Source organism: Pituophis catenifer, unplaced genomic scaffold (genome assembly GCF_029215685.1).
Source record: "Pituophis catenifer annectens isolate HBS135680 unplaced genomic scaffold, rPitCat1.0.hap2 SCAF_9, whole genome shotgun sequence".
Classification (NCBI taxonomy): domain Eukaryota; kingdom Metazoa; phylum Chordata; class Lepidosauria; order Squamata; family Colubridae; genus Pituophis; species Pituophis catenifer.
In genome coordinates this window covers 23941867-23960916 of record NW_027256889.1, presented here as the reverse complement: position 1 = coordinate 23960916, position 19050 = coordinate 23941867, and the positions used below count along the sequence as shown (strand labels likewise).

At 41.3% G+C, this 19050-nt stretch overlaps 1 protein-coding gene across 1 annotated transcript in view; it reads right to left on the bottom strand.

The window, feature by feature from the left end:
- The window catches only part of CSMD2 (CUB and Sushi multiple domains 2), an 819526-nt gene that overhangs the window by 62576 nt on the left and 737900 nt on the right, over positions 1 to 19050 (bottom strand). The window contains exons 49-53 of the mRNA XM_070950069.1: positions 18844 to 19032; positions 5998 to 6183; positions 5314 to 5508; positions 2754 to 2927; positions 1161 to 1334 (exon numbers count right to left, since the gene is read on the bottom strand). Of these exons, the coding sequence (XP_070806170.1) occupies positions 1161 to 1334; positions 2754 to 2927; positions 5314 to 5508; positions 5998 to 6183; positions 18844 to 19032 (918 nt within the window). The remainder of the gene's footprint in view (positions 1 to 1160; positions 1335 to 2753; positions 2928 to 5313; positions 5509 to 5997; positions 6184 to 18843; positions 19033 to 19050) is intronic.

Below are 19050 nucleotides of genomic sequence, written 5' to 3'. Positions count from 1 at the left end.
AAACTCTCCCTTACTGAGCTAACTGGCAGCACTGATCATACATCCCAAAACTGGCTGGTGTGACTAAGCTAGGCCTATTATTACCTGGCTGGTCAGTGAAAGGAGGCTAATGAACTGATGTAACCTTGTCAGGTTCTATGGGAGCTCCAGTTAACACCAAAACTGTTGTCTGTGGAGATTCTCAATCACCCAGGTCATGGTTGTCCCAAAGATGCTTTTTCAAAAGGCAACTGGACTTTGGTTTTTTTCCTTAAAAAGTTTCAGTTCTCATCCAAGAAGCTTTTTCAGTTCTCTGAACTTCTGTTCTTCAGAACTGAAGAAGCTTCTTGGATGAGAAGTGAAACATTTTCAAGGAAAAAAACCCCAAGAAAGTCCAGTTGCCTTTTGGAAAAGCACCTTTGGGACGTCCAAAACTGGTGACTTTTAACCAGAATTATTCCTACTGGATTTCATAACATTTTATTAAATGTTTGCTACTTACTCCCAAAGGCTTTGGGTGGCCCAGAACAATCAAAGAGAGAAATTGCAATAAAACCAATAGTTGGGGGAGAGGGGATAGGTGAAAGAGAGAAGAAGTGATAGACCAGACGGAATGAAGCCAGGAGTCTCAAAAATCCTTGCATAATCTTATGATGCGGTGGTTCAGCAGCTAAGATGCTGAGCTTGTTGATCGCAAGTTCAGCAGTTCAAATCCCTAGTGCTGCGTAACGGGGTGAGCTCCCGTTACTTGTCCCAGCTTCTGCCAACCTAGCAGTTCGAAAGCAGGTAAAAAATGCAAGTAGAAAAATAGGGACCACCTTTGGTGGGAAGGGAACAGCGTTCCGTGTGCCTTTAGTGTTGAGTCATGCCGGCCACATGACCACAGAGACATCTTCGGACAGCGCTGGCTCTTCGGCTTTGAAACGGAGATGAGCACCGCCCCCTAGAGTCAGGAACGACTAGTACATACGTGCAAAGGGAACCTTTACCTTTACCTAATCTTATGCTAGACTATTGAAACTTGCAAGATTTTTGGCAGCTAAGAAGACATCTGGGGAATCAGGACTGGGAAATGGAGCAGTTGCACCCTCATCCTCTGGTTTTTATTTTTTCCTTTTCTTCCTGAGCTCTCTATCAAAGTTGTGAGTCAGGCTGTGTAATTAAAATGGCAACATACTTACGCACACAAACAGGAGTCTTCCCGGACCAGTGGTGATCTTGCTGGCAGATGCGGACCGACATGCCAATGAGCCGGAAGCCAGGGTTGCACTGGTACACCACACTGCCACGGTAATTGTAGTTCTCTCCATTGATCTGGCCATTGACAATAGAACCTGGCTCCCCACAGTGTCCCGCTGGAGAGACAAGTAAACAGGAGGAGGCGGGGAAAAAGACAAGATAGAATTACTGATAGTCCAATATAGAATGAAGCCTACCTGGATATCTACGTACCAATGGTGAAATCCAATTTTTTTTACTACCAGTTCTGTGGGCGTGGCTTGGTGGGTGTGATGTGGCTTGGTGGGCGTGGCAGGGGAAGGATACTGCAAAATCCCCATTCCCTCCCCACTCCTAGGAGAAGGATATTGCAAAATCTCCATTCCCATCCCACTCTGGGGCCAGCCAGGTATTTGCTGGTTCTCCGAACTACTCAAAATTTCTGCTACCGGTTCTCCAGAACCTTTCAGAACCTGCTGGATTTCACCCCTGCTATGTAACTTAGGAAAGGTAGTACAAATTTTGTCTTAATTCAGGTGGTTCTTAAAACAATATAAAACCAAAACCAGAAGTTTTTCTTTTAGGGATGTTGGATAAAGAGCTTGGGAAAAAAAAATTGGAACTTTGTTATTCTATATGCTGATGGTAGCAAGAAACTTCTATGCACACACAATTTTTTTTAAAAAATGGAAAGACCAATTAAGAATGGAAGAATGGATGGAAAAAGTGACAGAGTTGGCAGAGATGGCAACACTAATTATCTTAACAAGAAGAACTTAGTCAGTTTTGTTTCCACTTGGAAACCGCTTCTGGACTTTATGCTCAAAACAGAAAAAAGAAAGAAAGAAAGAAAATTTGAGATTAGGTTCCTACAAGTCCTTATTCCCATATTATTTATGTGTGCATCATCTCTAAACCTCTTGGTAGGACAAAAAGATGAGATTTCTCTTTCTTTATATGGGTGGTGAGTCAACATTGCCAAGAGACTGCTAAAATCATTAAGTTTTTTAGATATTTATAGGGTTTTTCATCCACCGCTAATATTTTTTAAAAGATACATTCAATTATATCAGGTTTCCAAAGATGGCCTCAGGCAACTCCAACAACGAGAGAGAAGTGGAAAAGTCTTTTGTCTGTATCGAACAGTTATAAAGCCAGGATAAAAGAAGAACGGCAGCAAGAATCCATTACAGTTTTCATTAATTCTATTTTATTAAGACTATTCAAGACATTTCCCCATCTGGAGCTGATAATAAAGTGTAAAATAAGGTTTAATTTAACCAAAAGCAAAATAAAAGTACTTTTGGTAGCAAAAGGCTTGTCCGATACAGTATTTCATTCTTCAGCAAGAAGAAAAAAGAAATGATGCAAATTATAAGCAGCTGATTAAAACTGTCCCTTATACATTTATCAACTGACATTGTGGTGCTTTCATCTCACCTTGCAGCTCTTTTGAAAGATGGGTGCAGAAACCTCCTCCGAATGGTCCCCTAATCTCCTATTTGGGGCACTGAATGGGCCCTAGTCGATCAGGTTGACGGTAGTCCTATACTCACCCAGGCATGTCACTTCTAGTCCACTCCAAAGACCATTGGCCATACATTCTCGCACACGAGAACCCACTAAGGTGTAGCCGCTATTGCAGGAGAAGATCGCAGTAGCTCCATAAGTGGTTAAGGTACCAATCCTATTTCCATTGGATGGTACAGGCAAGTCTCCACAGGAGATGACTAAAATTAAGACACACACACACACAAACAGTTAATATAGTTAATAAAGCATCTCAGGTATTGTTCTACAACTGAGTTCATGCATTCACAGCCATTTGTCTGTGGATGGTGCGAAGAACTAAGTCCCTGGTCCATGGCTAATAGGTGCAGAAAGGTTCTCCAGAATGTTGATGTGAATTGGAGCCCTCCTGTCCGAGATGATATGTTAGGGAGCTCCGTGTACTCCATAAATGTGGTATAAAAATAATTTGGCAAGTCCTCTTGATGTTGGTATCTTCTTGCATGGGATGAAATGCCCCTGCTTTGAAAACAGATCTGTCCCCACCCATATGACTATGTTTTTTTCCCATGGTTTTAGGGAGTTCCACAATAAAGTTCATAGAGATCTCTCTCCAGGGACATATCAGAGGAGACTAGGACAGTTCGCTGTTTCTTCAGATATGGGTATGTTTGTTAAAGTAAGTTGCAGATTGCTCAATCACCCTTTATTTAATCAACTTCAAGTGGCTAGTTTTGTAGAACATATGATGGAGGACTTCATGGTACTCACTAAAACACATTTTAGCATGTGGTCTAACTCTTGTGACTTTACAACTCCTAGGCCAATTTTTGTGGATTCCCAAATCCTCCTGCTTTACAAAAGTTTGGCAAACAAAAGCGAGACTTGAGGCATTGTTTTTTTAATAAGAAAATCATTTTAGCTATAAAATTGGTGTGCTACGTTTTATTAAGTGATACATCACCAAGAACATATTCTGGAACCTTTTCCAAACATATAATTGTTTGGGAACAGAATTGATTCCTTATAAAATTTTTGTTTTTATAAATCTATTAAATATTATTGGTCTGCCAACCCATTCCCAAAGTCTGTGGAAGGTGAACAATCGCAAATTAAAGCAGTGTTTCTCAACCTCAGCAGCTTTAAGATGTGTGGACTTCAACTCCCCAAATTCCCCAGCCAGCACAGTTGACTAGAGAATTGTGGGTGTTGAAGTCCATGCACCTTAAAGCTGCTGAGGTTGAGAAATATTGACGTAAAGAGTAGGGGTTACCCCCCCAAAAAAATCCCCATCCTCCAATATGGAAATCTTTCCTAAGAAGGGAAATTTGGAGATGGATTTAATATTTTCCAGAACATCAAACTGAACAAAGGCTTTTAAAGCAGGGCATTTCCCGCCACCTCTTTCAAAACCGAGAGAAATACTGTCTCAAAGCCAGATAATTACTGCTCAAATCCAACCTCCTGGCACCTTATGGGAGGCTTTAACTAACTATGTGGAGCAGTGATCAATTGGAAAGCAGCACAGCTAGCACTTTATTTATTTATTAAATTTATTTGCAGAGCCTTAGCTGCTTCCTCAAGACTCATAAATTCAAACTGATGCCAGAATCTCTCATTAGACAAAGCCACAGTCACACTTAACCTTACAGAACATCCTTCTCCCTGACCTTGAGGTAGCTCTATCCCTTGTCACATTCCAGAAGTCCCTCAAGACCTAATTATTGAAGCAATACTGGGTCATCCAGGGAATGGGAGAGTTGCTTAGATGACTTCATTGTTAAGGTGGCCATTCTTACCCTCTTTCCCCCAAAATAAGACATCCCCTGATAATAAGCCCAACCGGGCTTTTGAGCGCATGGCAATAATGCCAAGCGCTTATTTCAGGGTTCCAAAAAATATAAGACAGGGTCTTATTTTCAGAGAAACATGGTAGATAGGTAGGGACAGAGAGAGAGAGAGAGAGAGAGAGGGAGAGAGAGAGAGATGCTATATATGTATGTATAGATCAATAGATGATAGATAGATAGATAGATAGATAGATAGATAGATAGATAGATAGATATAGAGATAGATAGATAGATAGTAGGTAGGTAGGTAGATAGAGATAGATAGATAGATAGATAGATAGATAGATAGATAGATAGATAGATAGATAGATGGTAGGTAGATAGATAGATAGATAGATAGATAGATAGATAGATAGATATGATAGAAGATAGTGAGAGATATAAATAGATGATATAGATGACAGATACCCTGTTTTCCCCAAAATAAGACACCCCCTGATAATAAGCTCAACCGGGTTTTTGAGCGCATGGCAATAAGGCCAAGTGCTTATTTCAGGGTTCAAAAAAAATATAAGGCAGGGTCTTATTTTCAGGGAAACACGGTACTTATCTTTTCTTTGAGTACATTTGTTTTTACGATATTTATTTTTTTAATCTGGAATGTATATTTTTATATTTCTTGTTTCTTATATATTTACATATTTCTTGCATCTGTTGTTATTCAGTTGTTTTACAACCCCACCCCACCCCAGTGTCATATTAGATGCACACCCTGCTAGATTCCTTTTGATTTCTCCTTCCTAAAGCACACACTCACTTCTACAGGTCGGCATGGGTTCTCCTATGCTCCATTTCCCATTCGCCTGGCAGCCGATGACACGATACCCAATGTAATAGTAGCCTGGGTCGCAGATCAACATGAGCTGTGCATTGTACTGGTACTGAGTCTCATGGATCAGCCTCCATCTCCCATGTTCCACAGCAATGCTGCTGATGTCAGGACAGCTGACCGCTGGAGTCACCAAAAGATGAAAAGAAAAACAATCTAAGTCAAACTAAAGGCCCATTCATGTGTCTGTTCTAGCTGAGAAAGACCAGCTGAAAGCTATAAATAAGAGGAGAATGTTGTATTTGTCACTGTCACTGTACAGTCTGAACTGAATTTGTTCCCTTCACCAGCAGGATAGCCGTCCGGCTAAAAAAAAAGTCCAGCAGGAGGATTTCACTCCTGAGATCTTTCTCTGGGCTCAAATAAAAGAAAATATCTGGCCCTGTGGAGCAAAGAGATTTAGATTCCTATACAAAGCCTTTTTCTAATTCCCCAGTAAGCATCTAAGTAACTACTGTTGTCAAGAGACTAACTAAATAACTAGGTGGTCTTTTAATGCCAACACAATAAGCTTCTGGTTGCTTTTGAAATTATGCTTATTAAGACAAAGGCAACATACTTAAAAAGAGACAAAGAATGTGGAAGGTTGAAGGTGGATCACAGTAGACTCACCCACACATGGAGGAGGATTATTGCCATTGCTCCACTGTCCAGTAGCCAGGCACTCCACGCTGGAGTTATCTTGGGCCTGGAGGTGAAAGCCCTCTTTGCACTGGTAATCTGCTTTGCTGCCCATGGTGTACTCCCTGCCAAAAACAACCCCATTCTTCGGAGCTCTGGGAACTCCACAGGAGATTGCTTGGAAGGAAAAGTCAAGACATGTGATTGTTTGCCTTCATACTAAATCTTTGCTTCCATAGTTAGCTTCAAAATAAAATTAGCTTTCAATAAAAACCTGCTTTTATTGTCTTGAGTCTTCCCTAACCAATGCATATTTAGCAGCATTCACAGTAAATAATGATGCCATAAAGACATGTGTGTTATGACATCCCACAAATGTTGCAAATATATACTCGATGTCTTGAGGCAGGTGCAGAAGTCAGGGTGGCCTATGCATAATGAAGTCATCACACATGTGTTGTGATGCATCCTTGTCACAACACATGGCACAATGCATTCTTTGCCATCCCCAAGCTCTGAAGACTTTCATATACCTTCCCCAACTTCCAAAGATACCCATGCGGGTAGAAGCATACTATTTGAATTTCTTTTTGCAAAACATACAGACAGACTTCAGTGGGATTTCCTCCAAATGAGCCAAAGACAAAAGCATATAAATTAATACATAATCCCCAAAGAGGGACAATGTGTGGGTCGAGAAGTCAGCTAATTTATGGCCAATGTTGGTTGGGGTTATGGTTCCTTTTGAACAGGGGAGATTTGCCTACTCTTGGGGATGTCTGTGACAGTAGCTAGAGTTGTTTTGAGCTTGTGATGGTACCCAAGAACAGACCTTGACTTAGTCCCCCCATGCCCTGCTATGCCTATCTTGATTTATGTGACTTGAGATCTACCTTTGATCAGAAACCACAGTTCATGCAACTGCTTGGAAGATGACAAGGAAAAACAGTTGATGTTTGATTGCTGGGCCATCTTTAACAGTCTAAAAGTATTGACCTTTATGATCTTGTGCCCAGATTACAAGAAGAACTGCTACTCCATCTTCACTTTGAGATTGGCTTCCAAATCCTTTGTATAAACTCAAGGGATATGTCCTTTTCAGCTGAGGTCATAGATTTGTAGATTATTATTATCCTAACTGAAATAGATTGAGCCCTGTCAATTTAGTTCTTTAAACAAACATTAAATAGCTATTTATTTTGAACTTTCAGCACTAGGATTTTTTAATTTGATATACTTTGAAATATTGGGTGGAATGTTGGTAGTAACTTTATTGTTTTTGTTGGAATATCTTAAGATCATATTTAATTATTGTTTGTTGTACTTTAAGTCCAATAGTGTCATTGTCCTAGTTTTATTTAGGCGATCTATTTATTTTGTAGAAATTGACTTTTGAGGACCTGCATAAGCCTAAAAGGGGCATATTTTAAAATAACATCCATTTTCCTCCTAAAACAACCATTTATGGATCTACTATCTTTGTATAAACAACTCATCACCGAGAAGTTAGAATATTTATAAACTTTTTATGCTGTCATAGCAATTTAGCCAATGACCTGCCGAATGTTCATTTCAATTAAATAAGTTGAAACCTGTGGATTCTCTTTTCCCAGGACACATTTGCCTGCAAGCTAAGCTAGGAGGCCATTGGCCAGCAGAATTGTGATTAGGGATTTCTGCTTAAACACAAGCCAAGGTAAAAATGATAAGCTAAAGCTGCAGCATAAACATCCAGTTAGCATTTAGATTTTAAAACGAACCTTTATGAGAAAAAGAGAAGAATGAATAGGAGGAAACAGTAGGCTGGAGAGGGATTTTGAAAGAACAGCTATAGTAGATGGTGAAAGAAACACATAGCACAATAGGAAAGTCTAATTTGTTACAGCAGGCCCTTCATAATCAAGGACATAGGCTCCTTCTACAAGAGGGCCTACTGTATTGGAAATAATTAGCATAAGTAGGGAAGGAAGGAAGGAAGGAAGGAAGGAAGGAAGGAAGGAAGGGGAGGGAAGAAGGAAGGATGATAGATTGGAGGAGGAAGGAAGGAAGGAGAACTGAAAGATGCTGAAATCAGGGAGGGAGGGAAGGAGAAGGAAAGAAGGAAGGAAGGAAGGAAGATGGATTGGAGGAGGAAGGAAGGAAGGGGAGGGAGGGAAGAAGGAAAGAAGATGGATTGGAGGAGGGAGGGAGAGAGGAAGGAAGGAAGGAAGAGAACTGAAAGATGCTGAAATCAGGGGGGGAGGGAGGGAGGGAGGGAGGGAGGGAGGGAGGAAGGAAGGAAGGAAGGAAGGAAGGAAGGAAGGAAGGAAGGAAGGAAGGAAGACAGATCCAGCTGTCCAGTGTGGGTGTCATCAGTCACATCCTAGCTTTGTGAAGATAATTGTGTGCATGTCACCCGAACCACTAAGGAGCTCAGCAAAACCTCTGGCAAGGCCAGGTGTCTAGACAGCTAAGTGTGATGAATACCAATTTCATGTAGCAGTGACAGCAAGGGGAAAGGACAGGCGGCTGAAAATCTGTGCTTTTGACTGGTTTGGCTCTGTAATCTCTATAACCTTCAAAGGTTACCTTATCAAAGCAATTTGGAGGGCCACACGGGCAGCTCATGCGCCCCAAATTGTCTGCCAGTTGCTAACTGCTCTGTTCTCCCTCTGACCCCTGTAGGGTTTTGCAGGTGGGAAATTTATGAGTTGAGTGGGAAGGTTGAGGCGGGCTGGTTCTTTTGCTTCATTCTTTCAATGAAAACTGTACAGTTTGTACTATACTTGATATTGTACTCCAGTTCAGACTCCTAGCAAAAAAATGTGTCTTCAGATATAAACAAAAACAATCTTTGGGATATTGTATATTTGATGTGGAATAGATATCTTTCTTTTTTTTCTTTTTTTTTTTTTAATTTGATTTATATGCCGCCCTTCTCCGGAGACTCAGGGCGGCTTACAGTGCATTAAGCAATAGCCTTCATACTTTTGTATATTTATACAAAGTCAGCTTATTGCCCCCACAAACTGGGTCCTCATTTAACCTACCTTAGAAAGGATGGAAGGCTGAGTCAACCTTGAGCCTTGGAGAGATTCGAACCAGCAGTAAATTGCAGGCAGCTGTGTTAATAACAGGGTGCTTTAAACCACTGTAGTACCAAGGCTCTTCAGCCTAGTTGGTTGCACTGAAGTTTGAGAATTTATTGAAGGAGATGAAGTTTGATCCAAACTGATAAGAGTTTGCAGGAGGAAAAAAAAATGAGGGGTTTAAATGTCTATAAACTGCATTTTAAAGAGAGGAAAGAGGATCCTTAGAGATATTAAAGTCAACCAAGGTATAGGTAAATATTAAGGAAATATTAGGCTAATTGTGTAGGCATGATGGAACTAGAGACCTAGAGGGCTTTCCCCAAAAAAACTCAAGAGATAGATATGGTAGATAGATTAGATTAGATTAGATTAGATTAGATTAGATTAGATTAGATTAGATTGATGGATGGATGGATGGATGGATGGATGGATAGATAGGAAGATAGATGGATAGATGATGGATAGCTAAATAGATAGATAGATAGATAGATAAGATAGATAGATGATAGATAGGAAGATAGATAGATAGATAGATAGATAGATAGATAGATAGATAGATAGATAGATAAAGATAGATAGGAAGATAGATAGATAGATAGATAGATAGATAGATAGATAGATAGATGATGGATAACTAAATAGTTAGTTAGATAGATAGGTAGGTAGGTAGGTAGGTAGGTAGATAGATAGCTAGCTAGCTAGCTAGCTAGCTAGCTAGATAGATGATAGATAAATAGGAAGATAGATGGATAGATGATGGATAGCTAAATAGATAGAGGAGAGAGGGAGGGAGGGAGAGAGGGAGAGAGAGATGAATGTATGGAGCAGGGGGTGGAGCAGAAATAGTTTAACCCTGTGTCATGACTAACAAACATTGAAAGGTAGTCTAAGGAAGGCAACCTAAGATGAAGACTACTCATCAACAGAGAGAACAAGAAGTACAAGGGAAGAAGCTAAGGCTTTCCTACCTAAAGTTCCCTTCCCAAATCAGTTTCCATTTCCTAAAGCTCTTAGGGATTAGAGGAAGTTTGGGGATACAAAAGAATCAAGAATGGTGTTGCAAATTCTCAGCCAAGAAAGAGATCAGCAAACTTCACCAGTGGGGCCCAATAATTTGTCTGAGGAAGGACTGAGGCTTGCAAAATGCAACACTGTCAGCAGGGAAGAGGAAGAAGGACTGGATCAGTCAATTTAAGAGAGATCCAATTCAAGAAGATGGGGGGGGGCTGCTAACACCCACAGTTTTGGCCTTGTGGCAATCTACCAGATATTGGGAGGGAGGGGAAGGAAGAGAGAGGGAGAGATCAGGGTAGCTTTAAAACTGTGGCTATACTTCCTTTCTTGTCCTACCATTTTTTCATTTCATAGGAATGCACAATATGTTTCCTTTATCCACTTATTACTATTCAGATGTAATGCAAAGGAATACAAGCATCAAGGATAATCAGAGGGTTTTCCCTCTATAACAATCATTTTATGAAATAACTAAAAGAGAATTTCATTACATGAGATAAAGGGAATCAGCATGGCAAAACGGTGCATTATAACAACCAGCACTGCATTTGTGTAAATCATTTATACAATTCTTTTCAGCATTTGGATAGATACCTGTTTTATTCTAATTTGCGTAATCATAGTTATTGTCTAAGTGTTGCTACTGTAAGATGTATATTTTCTGATTCCAAATTAAATAAACATCAACTCCTGGCTTTAGTCCCAAGCTTGGGGTTGATGTTTATTATTTGTTCAATTGTTTTTGCTGCCTATTAGATTATTTTCATCTGGGCTGTCTGTTTGATTCAATGTTTTAGCCGCTTTTATGTTTTCCCTTATCTTGTACGCTGCCTAGAGTCCAATGGAATTGGGTGACTAATACATTTAAATAATAATAATAAATGCAATTTAAATACAGGTAGTCCTCTATTGGGGACATGGCTGCTCAGTGGCTAAGACACTGAGCTTGTCGATTGAAAGGTCGACAGTTCAGGGGTTCGAATCCCTAGTGCTGCATAATGGAGTGAGCTTCCGTGACTTGTCCCAGCTTCTGCCAATCTAGCAGTTTGAAAGCACGTCAAAAATGCAAGTAGAAAAATAGGGACCACCTTTGGTGGGAAGGTAACAGCATTCCATGTGCCTTTGGCGTTTAGTCATGCCGGACACATGACCATGGAGACGTCTTTGGACAGCGCTGGCTCTTCGGCTTTGAAATGGAGATGAGCACCGCCTCCTAGAGTCGGGAACGACTAGCACAGAGGTGGGTTTCAGCAGGTTTTGACCAGTTCGGGAGAACCGGTAACAGAAATTTTGAGTAGTTTGGAGAACTGGTAGTAAAAATTCTGACTGGCCCTACCCCCATCTATTCTCTGCTTCCCGAGTCCCAGCTGATTGGGAGGAAATGGGGATTTTGCAGTAACCTTCCCCTGGATTGGGGAGGGAAAGGACATTTTACAGTATCTTTCCCCTGCCACACCCACCAAGCCATGCCATGCCCACCAAGCCGCACCCACAGAACTGGTAGTAAAAAATTTTGAAACCCACCACTGGACTAGCATATATATGCGAGGGGAACCTTTACCTTTATCTTACCTTTAGTCCTCTACTTGCAACAGTTCATTTAATGACCATTACAACGGCACTGGAAAAAGTGACTTATGACCATTTTTCACACTTATAACCGTTGTAGCATCCCCATGGTCACGTGTTTTACATTTGGATGCTTGACTACTGACTCACATTTATGACGGTTGCAGAGTCCTGGAGGCCATGCGATTATCTTTTGTGACTTTCTGACAAGCAAAGTCAAGCCAGATTCACTTCACAACCGTGTTACTAATTTAACAATTGCAGTGATTCACTTAACAAATGTGGCAGGAAAAGTGGCAAAATGGGGGCAAAACTCACTTAACAAATTTCTCACTTAGCAACATAAATTATGGGCTCAATTGTGGCCGTACATTGAGGATTACTGGTACCTGTATTGTGGAGAGTGAATACAAGGCAAGCAAGAAAATTTTGCAGGATGGAGAAGAATGGGCAAGCGGGATATATTTAAAAAGTGGCAAACTGAGGATTCGTCACACATTTCCAGCATCACCTCTCTCTCTATCCAATAGAGCTGAGGTGGCACAGTGGTTAGAGTGCAGTACTGCAGACTATTTCAGCTGGCTGCTAGCTGCAGTTCGGCGGTTCAAATCTCACCGGCTCAAGTTTGACTCAGTCTTCCATTCTTCCAAGGTGGGTAAAATGAGGACCCAGATTGTTGGGGGAAATTTACTGGCTCTGTAAAACCGTTTCAGAGGGCTGTAAAAGCACTATGAAGCGGTATATAAGTCTAAGTGCTATTGCTATTGCTATTAAGTTCAATGTTATCAGATGTGGTAAAGATCACGGGAAATCAAGAATGACGTTGGTCTAGACAAGAAGGCAAAGCATTTGTCATTCCAGGCTTTTATTAGAAGTGATAGAATGAAAGTCTCAGCTGCTAGAGCTTTAATGAAAACCAGCAAAAGGGGAGTTTACCTAACCAGGGAAAAGTGAAGTGTCTGGCAGCATTTCTATCCCATCTGCCTCCCATCAAAGGAAATGAATTCAACATCAGAAAAGAGCAAGCTTTATCTTGAGGCCAAGGAGGAATTCTTTAAATAACAGCCCCCAGGTTGTTGACAGTCAGACTCAGATATTCAGAGAGGATTTGGGGTCTAGTAATCTTATGGACAAGGGACGCGGTGGCTCAGTGGCTAAGATGCTGAGCTTGTTGATCAAAAGGTTGGCATTTCAGCAGTTCGAATCCCTAGTGTGCTGCGTAACGGGGTGAGCTCCCGTTACTTGTCCCAGCTTCTGCCAACCTAGCAGTTCGAAAGCATGTAAAAAATGCAAGTAGAAAAATAGGGACCACCTTTGGTGGGAAGGGAACAGCGTTCTGTGCACCTTTGGCATTTAGTCATGCCAGCCACATGACCACGGAGACGTCTTCGGACAGTGCTGGTTCTTCAGCTTTGAAAGAGAGATGAGCACCGCCCCCTAGAGTCGGGTATGACCAGCACATATGTCTGAGGGGAACCTTTACCTTTACCTAATCTTATGGACAAACTATCTGAAAGAAGATTTTGCTACACTTTCCTTCAGAGTTTCTCAATTGTCCTGATGTTCCTGACTTGGCTTCCCTCCTCCTGTATAAATACTCCAGATTTTTATTGGGGTTTTGATTAACAAAGACCCTCAGTCCCTTGGAGTTATTCCTTTTCTGACACTCATTACTTTTAAACCCACTTTAGATATTGGGATGTTTGTTCAGCTTTGCTACAAAAGTTCTGAGAAGATCGATCGATAGATCCAACTACTTATGTCTTTTTATAAAATATATTAGTCAGAAAAGGTGCATCTTATCTTAACTGCCTTTAAACATCTGGCTTGCTTGCATTTAAAATCTTGCAGCAATCTTCATCTGGATAATTTCTATGAATCCTATGCCAATATACAGCCTTGTTAGTCCTAATGCAGTTCTGTAGTTCAGAACAGTTGCAATTTGCCCAAAAAGCTAATTAAATAACTAGAGAAGGCCCTTGACTTCCATCTACTTTGCTTCTAGCACAGATGGCCAGGCAGGAATGGACTCAGTTACAAGTTCTTGGATTTAGGCAAATGGTTCATCAAACAAGATGGAAACATCTCTTGTGCACTTTTGCATCAAAGCAACATTCTAATTTGGAGCATTTAGCATTCTTTTGCAAAATATGGCATGATGGAATCTTTACAGCAATGAAACAGAACATCTGTTATTTTACAGATTAGATTGGCGATTTAAGAGGATAATTTGGGAGCATCACCCAATAGGGATGCAGAGGGACTGAAACACAATCACTTGGATTATTAAAAAAGAGTAAGCATTTGCTATTTATTTGTGTATTAGGGTTTATAATCATCCATAAAAAAATATTGACATTTTAAGTTGAACTTAGCTATGTAGATGCTGGCATTTATCAGCTTCAGAATGCAAAGGAAATTAAAGAAGATTGGACAAAACAGGAAGACATCAGCAAAATGTCCAAACTAAAGGAACATATCATTATAGATAGTCCTCAATTTATGAACAAAATTGGGCCCATCATTACAGTCCTACATTACTGTGATTGTAAGTCAAGGTACCCGTACGACTGGAAGGAATTTTCTAGTCTTTTTCATGGCAGTCGTTAAGTGAACCCAATAATTTAATTGGGGGGTTTTGCCAAATAGCAGCAAAAAAAATATTGCAAATTGCTATTATATGGGTGTGGGACCCCAGAACTGGTTGTAAAGCCTGACCCACATGACTTGTGGCCATATAACCATGGTGACCATTTACAATGTCTGGGAGTGCTTTATGGGTCATAAAGCAGCCATTTTGTGGCCTTCCTGATTTTGAATGTCCCAAAAGTGCTTTTTCAAAAAGGCAATGGGACTTCGTTTTTCCTAGAAGATGTTTTGTTTCTCATCCAAGAAGCTTCTTCAGTTTAACACCAGATGACTGGTCATTAAGAATTTAAATCCTTCCATCCTCTGACATTCAGTCAGAACAGAATGGAATGGAATGGAATGGAATGGAATGGAATGGAATGGAATGGAATGGAATAGAATAGAATAGAATAGAATAGAATAGAATAGAATAGAATAGAATAGAATAGAATAGAATTCTTTATTGGCCAAGTGTGATTGGACACACAAGGAATTTGTCTCGGTGCATACACTCTCAGAGTACAGAAAAGAAAAGAAAAGAAAAGAAAAGAAAAGAAAAGAAAAGAAAAGAAAAGAAAAGAAAAGAAAAGAAGAAGCTTATTGATGAACAACAGAATATCTTTAAGGAAAAACAAAGTCCAGTTGTCTTTTGAAAAAGCACATTTGGGACAACCATGACCTGGATGACTAAGAATCTCCATAGACTAATTTTGAACGGTTCCAAAACAACCAGTCATTAAGAAGGACTCTAGCTACGTGGCTTTTGACAAAGATTTGCTAGGAAATGTTTGATGTTACTTCATGTTTCTTGGCATTAATATATTTCAACGATCCTGCTTGAGGAAAAAACATCCAGCTCTAAGCCCAACGATTTGCCGGTTCTTTAAGACCCCGACTCCCACAGCCGAGAATGAGTTTACAAGGGCAGCAAAGGACTTCAAATCTGATTGTGAAAACCTGAAAGCAGCTCCTGTTTAAGGAATCGGAGGAAGCCGGTTCCTGGGAGATGCTAAGACAAAGAGCGGCTAGAGGTCAAGGGACGCAATAAAAGAGCAATGAAGTCTATTTTGGAAGGAGCTCTTAGAAGCAGGGAGGTGGGGGGCGGGATAGTTACCAGGAGCTTGAACAAATCATTCTGCCTCACTGAGCCCCAAGGAGCAAGACTATTATTGCAAATGAATCTGCTCTAAATGAAGCTTAAGTAAGTCTAATCAGGCAATCTCTGATCTTTATCTTCCCCTCTTCCGTCTGTCTTCCCATCAGAGGCTGGATTTCAGTGGCGGTGAGAGGTTTACAGCTTTTGTCAACCCTGCCAGGTCTTGGATTAATGATTGGGGTGTTGTTTGCAGCAAGTAGCACCTCCCATCTTTGGTTTGAGTTGTGTTACATGTTTGGAAAGAGAAGGCATGCATCTGAATATGATTTTTAAAGGGAAAAAAATAATAATGCATAATGATGGGCTTCACAGACAGACCAAAGACAAAATATGGTTGATCTGGTTTGTGCTGTATTTTGTGAATCAGGATTTATAGCTAACTCTTCCAAGTCAACCACAACCATTGTGGTTATTCAGGAAAAAAAAAAGTGATCTAAATTAATGGATCGAGAGTTCTAATGTTCCTGAACATGATATCAGATCAGTGGTGGGTTTCAAATTTTTTTACTACTGGTTCTGTGGGTGTGGCTTGGTGGGCATCGCATGGCATAGCTTGGTGGGCGTGGCTTGGTGGGCGTGGCAGAGGAAGGATACTGTAAAATCTCCATGTCCTCCCGATCAGCTGGGACTCGTGAGACAGAGAATAAATGGGGGCGGGGCCAGGGGTGGGTTCTACTTACCTTTACTACCAGTTTGCAGTGGGGCCACGTGCACACGCTTGCTTCGCTCGCGCTTGTGTGCTCTTCTGTGCAGAAGCATTTTGGTGACGTCGGGGTCAGTGGGCGGAGTCTCCCGCCAGTTTTACTACTGGTTCTATAGAACTGGTGCTAACCGGGGGCAACCCACCACTGGGCAGGGCAGTCAGAATTTTTACTACTGGTTCTCTGAACTACTCAAAATTTCTGCTACCGGTTCTCCAGAACTGGTCAGAACCTGTTGAAACCCACCTCTATACCAGATGTAATTGTGACTATAAATACTGAAATTCTAAAGGTTGAGTGGAAATGCCCTGGTTGCTTCGAACCCTAACATTCATGCTAATGTCTCTGAGGCTGTCCTTGTGTCATAAACCAGGGCCTTGGATCCTTATTCCCCAAGCAACTGTAGGAACCTTTAAAATAAAAAAATAATCATGGCTCGTCAAACTTTTATCCATTCATTTACCTTATGAAGAAACTGATATTAGTGCAAATGTGTAGGTATCATGTTTTCAGATACCTAGCAATTGTTTAATATTCCAGTACCATACCATGAAGAAATGTGACCTATGAGTGGTCAGTAGGCTGAGAGGCACTCAAAGACATTTCTGGAAGAGAACAAGCAAACTCAAGTTGCTGCAGACAACCAAGTTCTACTTCCAATGAGCAAAATGTGTTTTTGATTCCCTTCACCTAGTGAAGCTAATAAAGCAAAATAAATAAAATGCACCATCCTATATATGTTATCTCTACAGGAAACCCTGCTAAAACGTTCCTCATTTTTCAAAGCAATATCTGCATGATGTTGAAAACTCTTTAATTATGGAGTCCTTGGTGTTCTCTGAAATGAAGATGTTACCTGGTTGGGTAGCGAAATATCTGCAAGCAAACAGCCAAGCTCAGAGAGCACCAAGGACTCCACAGTTCAACCTTCAGCCACAGACATTCTCTTCTATTGGTACTCTCTCATTATTAATCCAGGGCATCCACAGTACCTCTTGAATGCCCTGGGTTCCACCCAGTAAAATTAGCTGACTCTTCGTTCCAGAAGGCAATGCTAATTAATTCCTGCTTTGGCAAGTTAGAGACATATTGCACTGTTGGGTTTTAATGTGCGGCTTCTGGTGGGTTTTGAAAATTATAGTTGCCATGGCAACTTCAGGTGTGCTGACTAGGCTAAACTGCTTCTTTCATCAGATCTCTCTTCCCTCCTTACTTCTCCTCTTCCAAGGAGAAAGGGGTATTATTAGTAAGGCTTGTGTAGCTCTGCTCTGCTCAGATAAATGGTGCAAAGTTCACCAGAAAGACCTGATGACAGTTAAAGACTAGCTTAAATCTTTTCCATTTTGGAAGGCTCCAAGGAATTACTAAGAACTCTTTCAGGCTTTATCCAAAGCTTTCTGCTGAGGATGAAGCCACACTTAGCTTTAGGTTTCCTTTTGATGGGTAGTTTTAGGGAAAGCTGGGAGATCCTGCAACAATTTTGAAAACATAGCTTTGTTCACCCCCCCCACCTCCACAAATTAATGTTTCTGATGCCACATTTCATTGTGACAGAGGCCATTGGAAATAAGGATGCACAGTCCAATGGATGGTCAAATTATCCACTCAACTAACATAATATGGAACCAACAAATGTCAGAGCAGATGCAAAAATTACAGAGAGAGGAAAAACCAACTCCAAGTCAGAGAAAGAGGAAAAACAGTCTTGCCTGAGTTAAACTCGAATATTGGGGACATATAAAATATATGCAACATTTTGGATATTAGGATAGCCCAGTGGTCGGCAAACTCATTAGTCAACAGAGCCAAATATCAACAGTACAACAATTGAAATTTCTTTTGAGAGCCAAATTTTTTAAACTTAAACTGTATAGGTAGGTACATTGTTATTAACTGAATTAGTTCTTTTTAACTACAATTAAAAAGTAGGGGGAAGGGGATGCAACACGCGGAGGGCCAAGTCCGCTCCCGTTCACCTCCCCACACTTGTTTACCCATCCCAGAGAGCTCGGGCTATGCCTCCCTCTGACCCAGCCGCTTTCCTTGCTGGCGTCGCTCCTGAGCAAACTCTTCTGTCCTCAGCTGTTGCAAAGAAGCGGCAGCTCTGGGTGTGCCACGTCTGCTTTATTCTCTTTGAGAGCTGCTTTGCACCTTGTTTGCAAAGCAGCTCTCAAAGAGAAAGAAGCAGGCATGGCTCACCCAGAGCTGCCGCTTCTTTGCAACAGCCGAGGACTTCTTCCGCTTGGAGCTCCAAGCTGTGGGGAGGGGCAGGCAGCTGCAACGCCGGCAGCTTCAGTGGGCTCCTTCCCTCAGTGGTTTGTTTTCTTTTACCTAATTAAAGGCTGCTCCGCGCTTTTTGATCTTTCTACCCAGCCACTGGCGCACAGTGCCGAAAAGACCTCCGGTCACTGCTGCCATCTTCGTGCATACGCAGCTTTCTTCTCACCAGCTGAAGGACTTTTCGGCACTTTGTGGACTTTTCGGTATTTTGTGGAAGAGCCACACTCAAGGGGCCAAAGAGCCGTATGTGGCTCGCGAGCCGTGGTTTGCCGACCACTGGGATAGCCAGCCCTTTTTTGACCTTACATTATTGTAACACCCAACCTGTTGCAGTAGAGTCCTTGTCAAAAAGACAGGGTGGGATAAATGTTCAAATAAACAACGGGAAGTATACGGTTGTTGTTCGTCTTCTGCACACCTTGACACAGAGGAATGGCTTTGTTCCAGTGGTGGTAACCCTGGGGGTGTCTCGAACATGTTGAAAAGCTGTGGCCAACAAGGCGGTAGCCGGTGTCACAACCGAACCAAATGGTGCTTCCTGACTGAAGGCCGGAGTGGCTGAGGATAGAGCCATGGAGAGGTGCTGGAGGGAGGCTGCAATAAGGGGCTAGACAAGTGGGAGGAA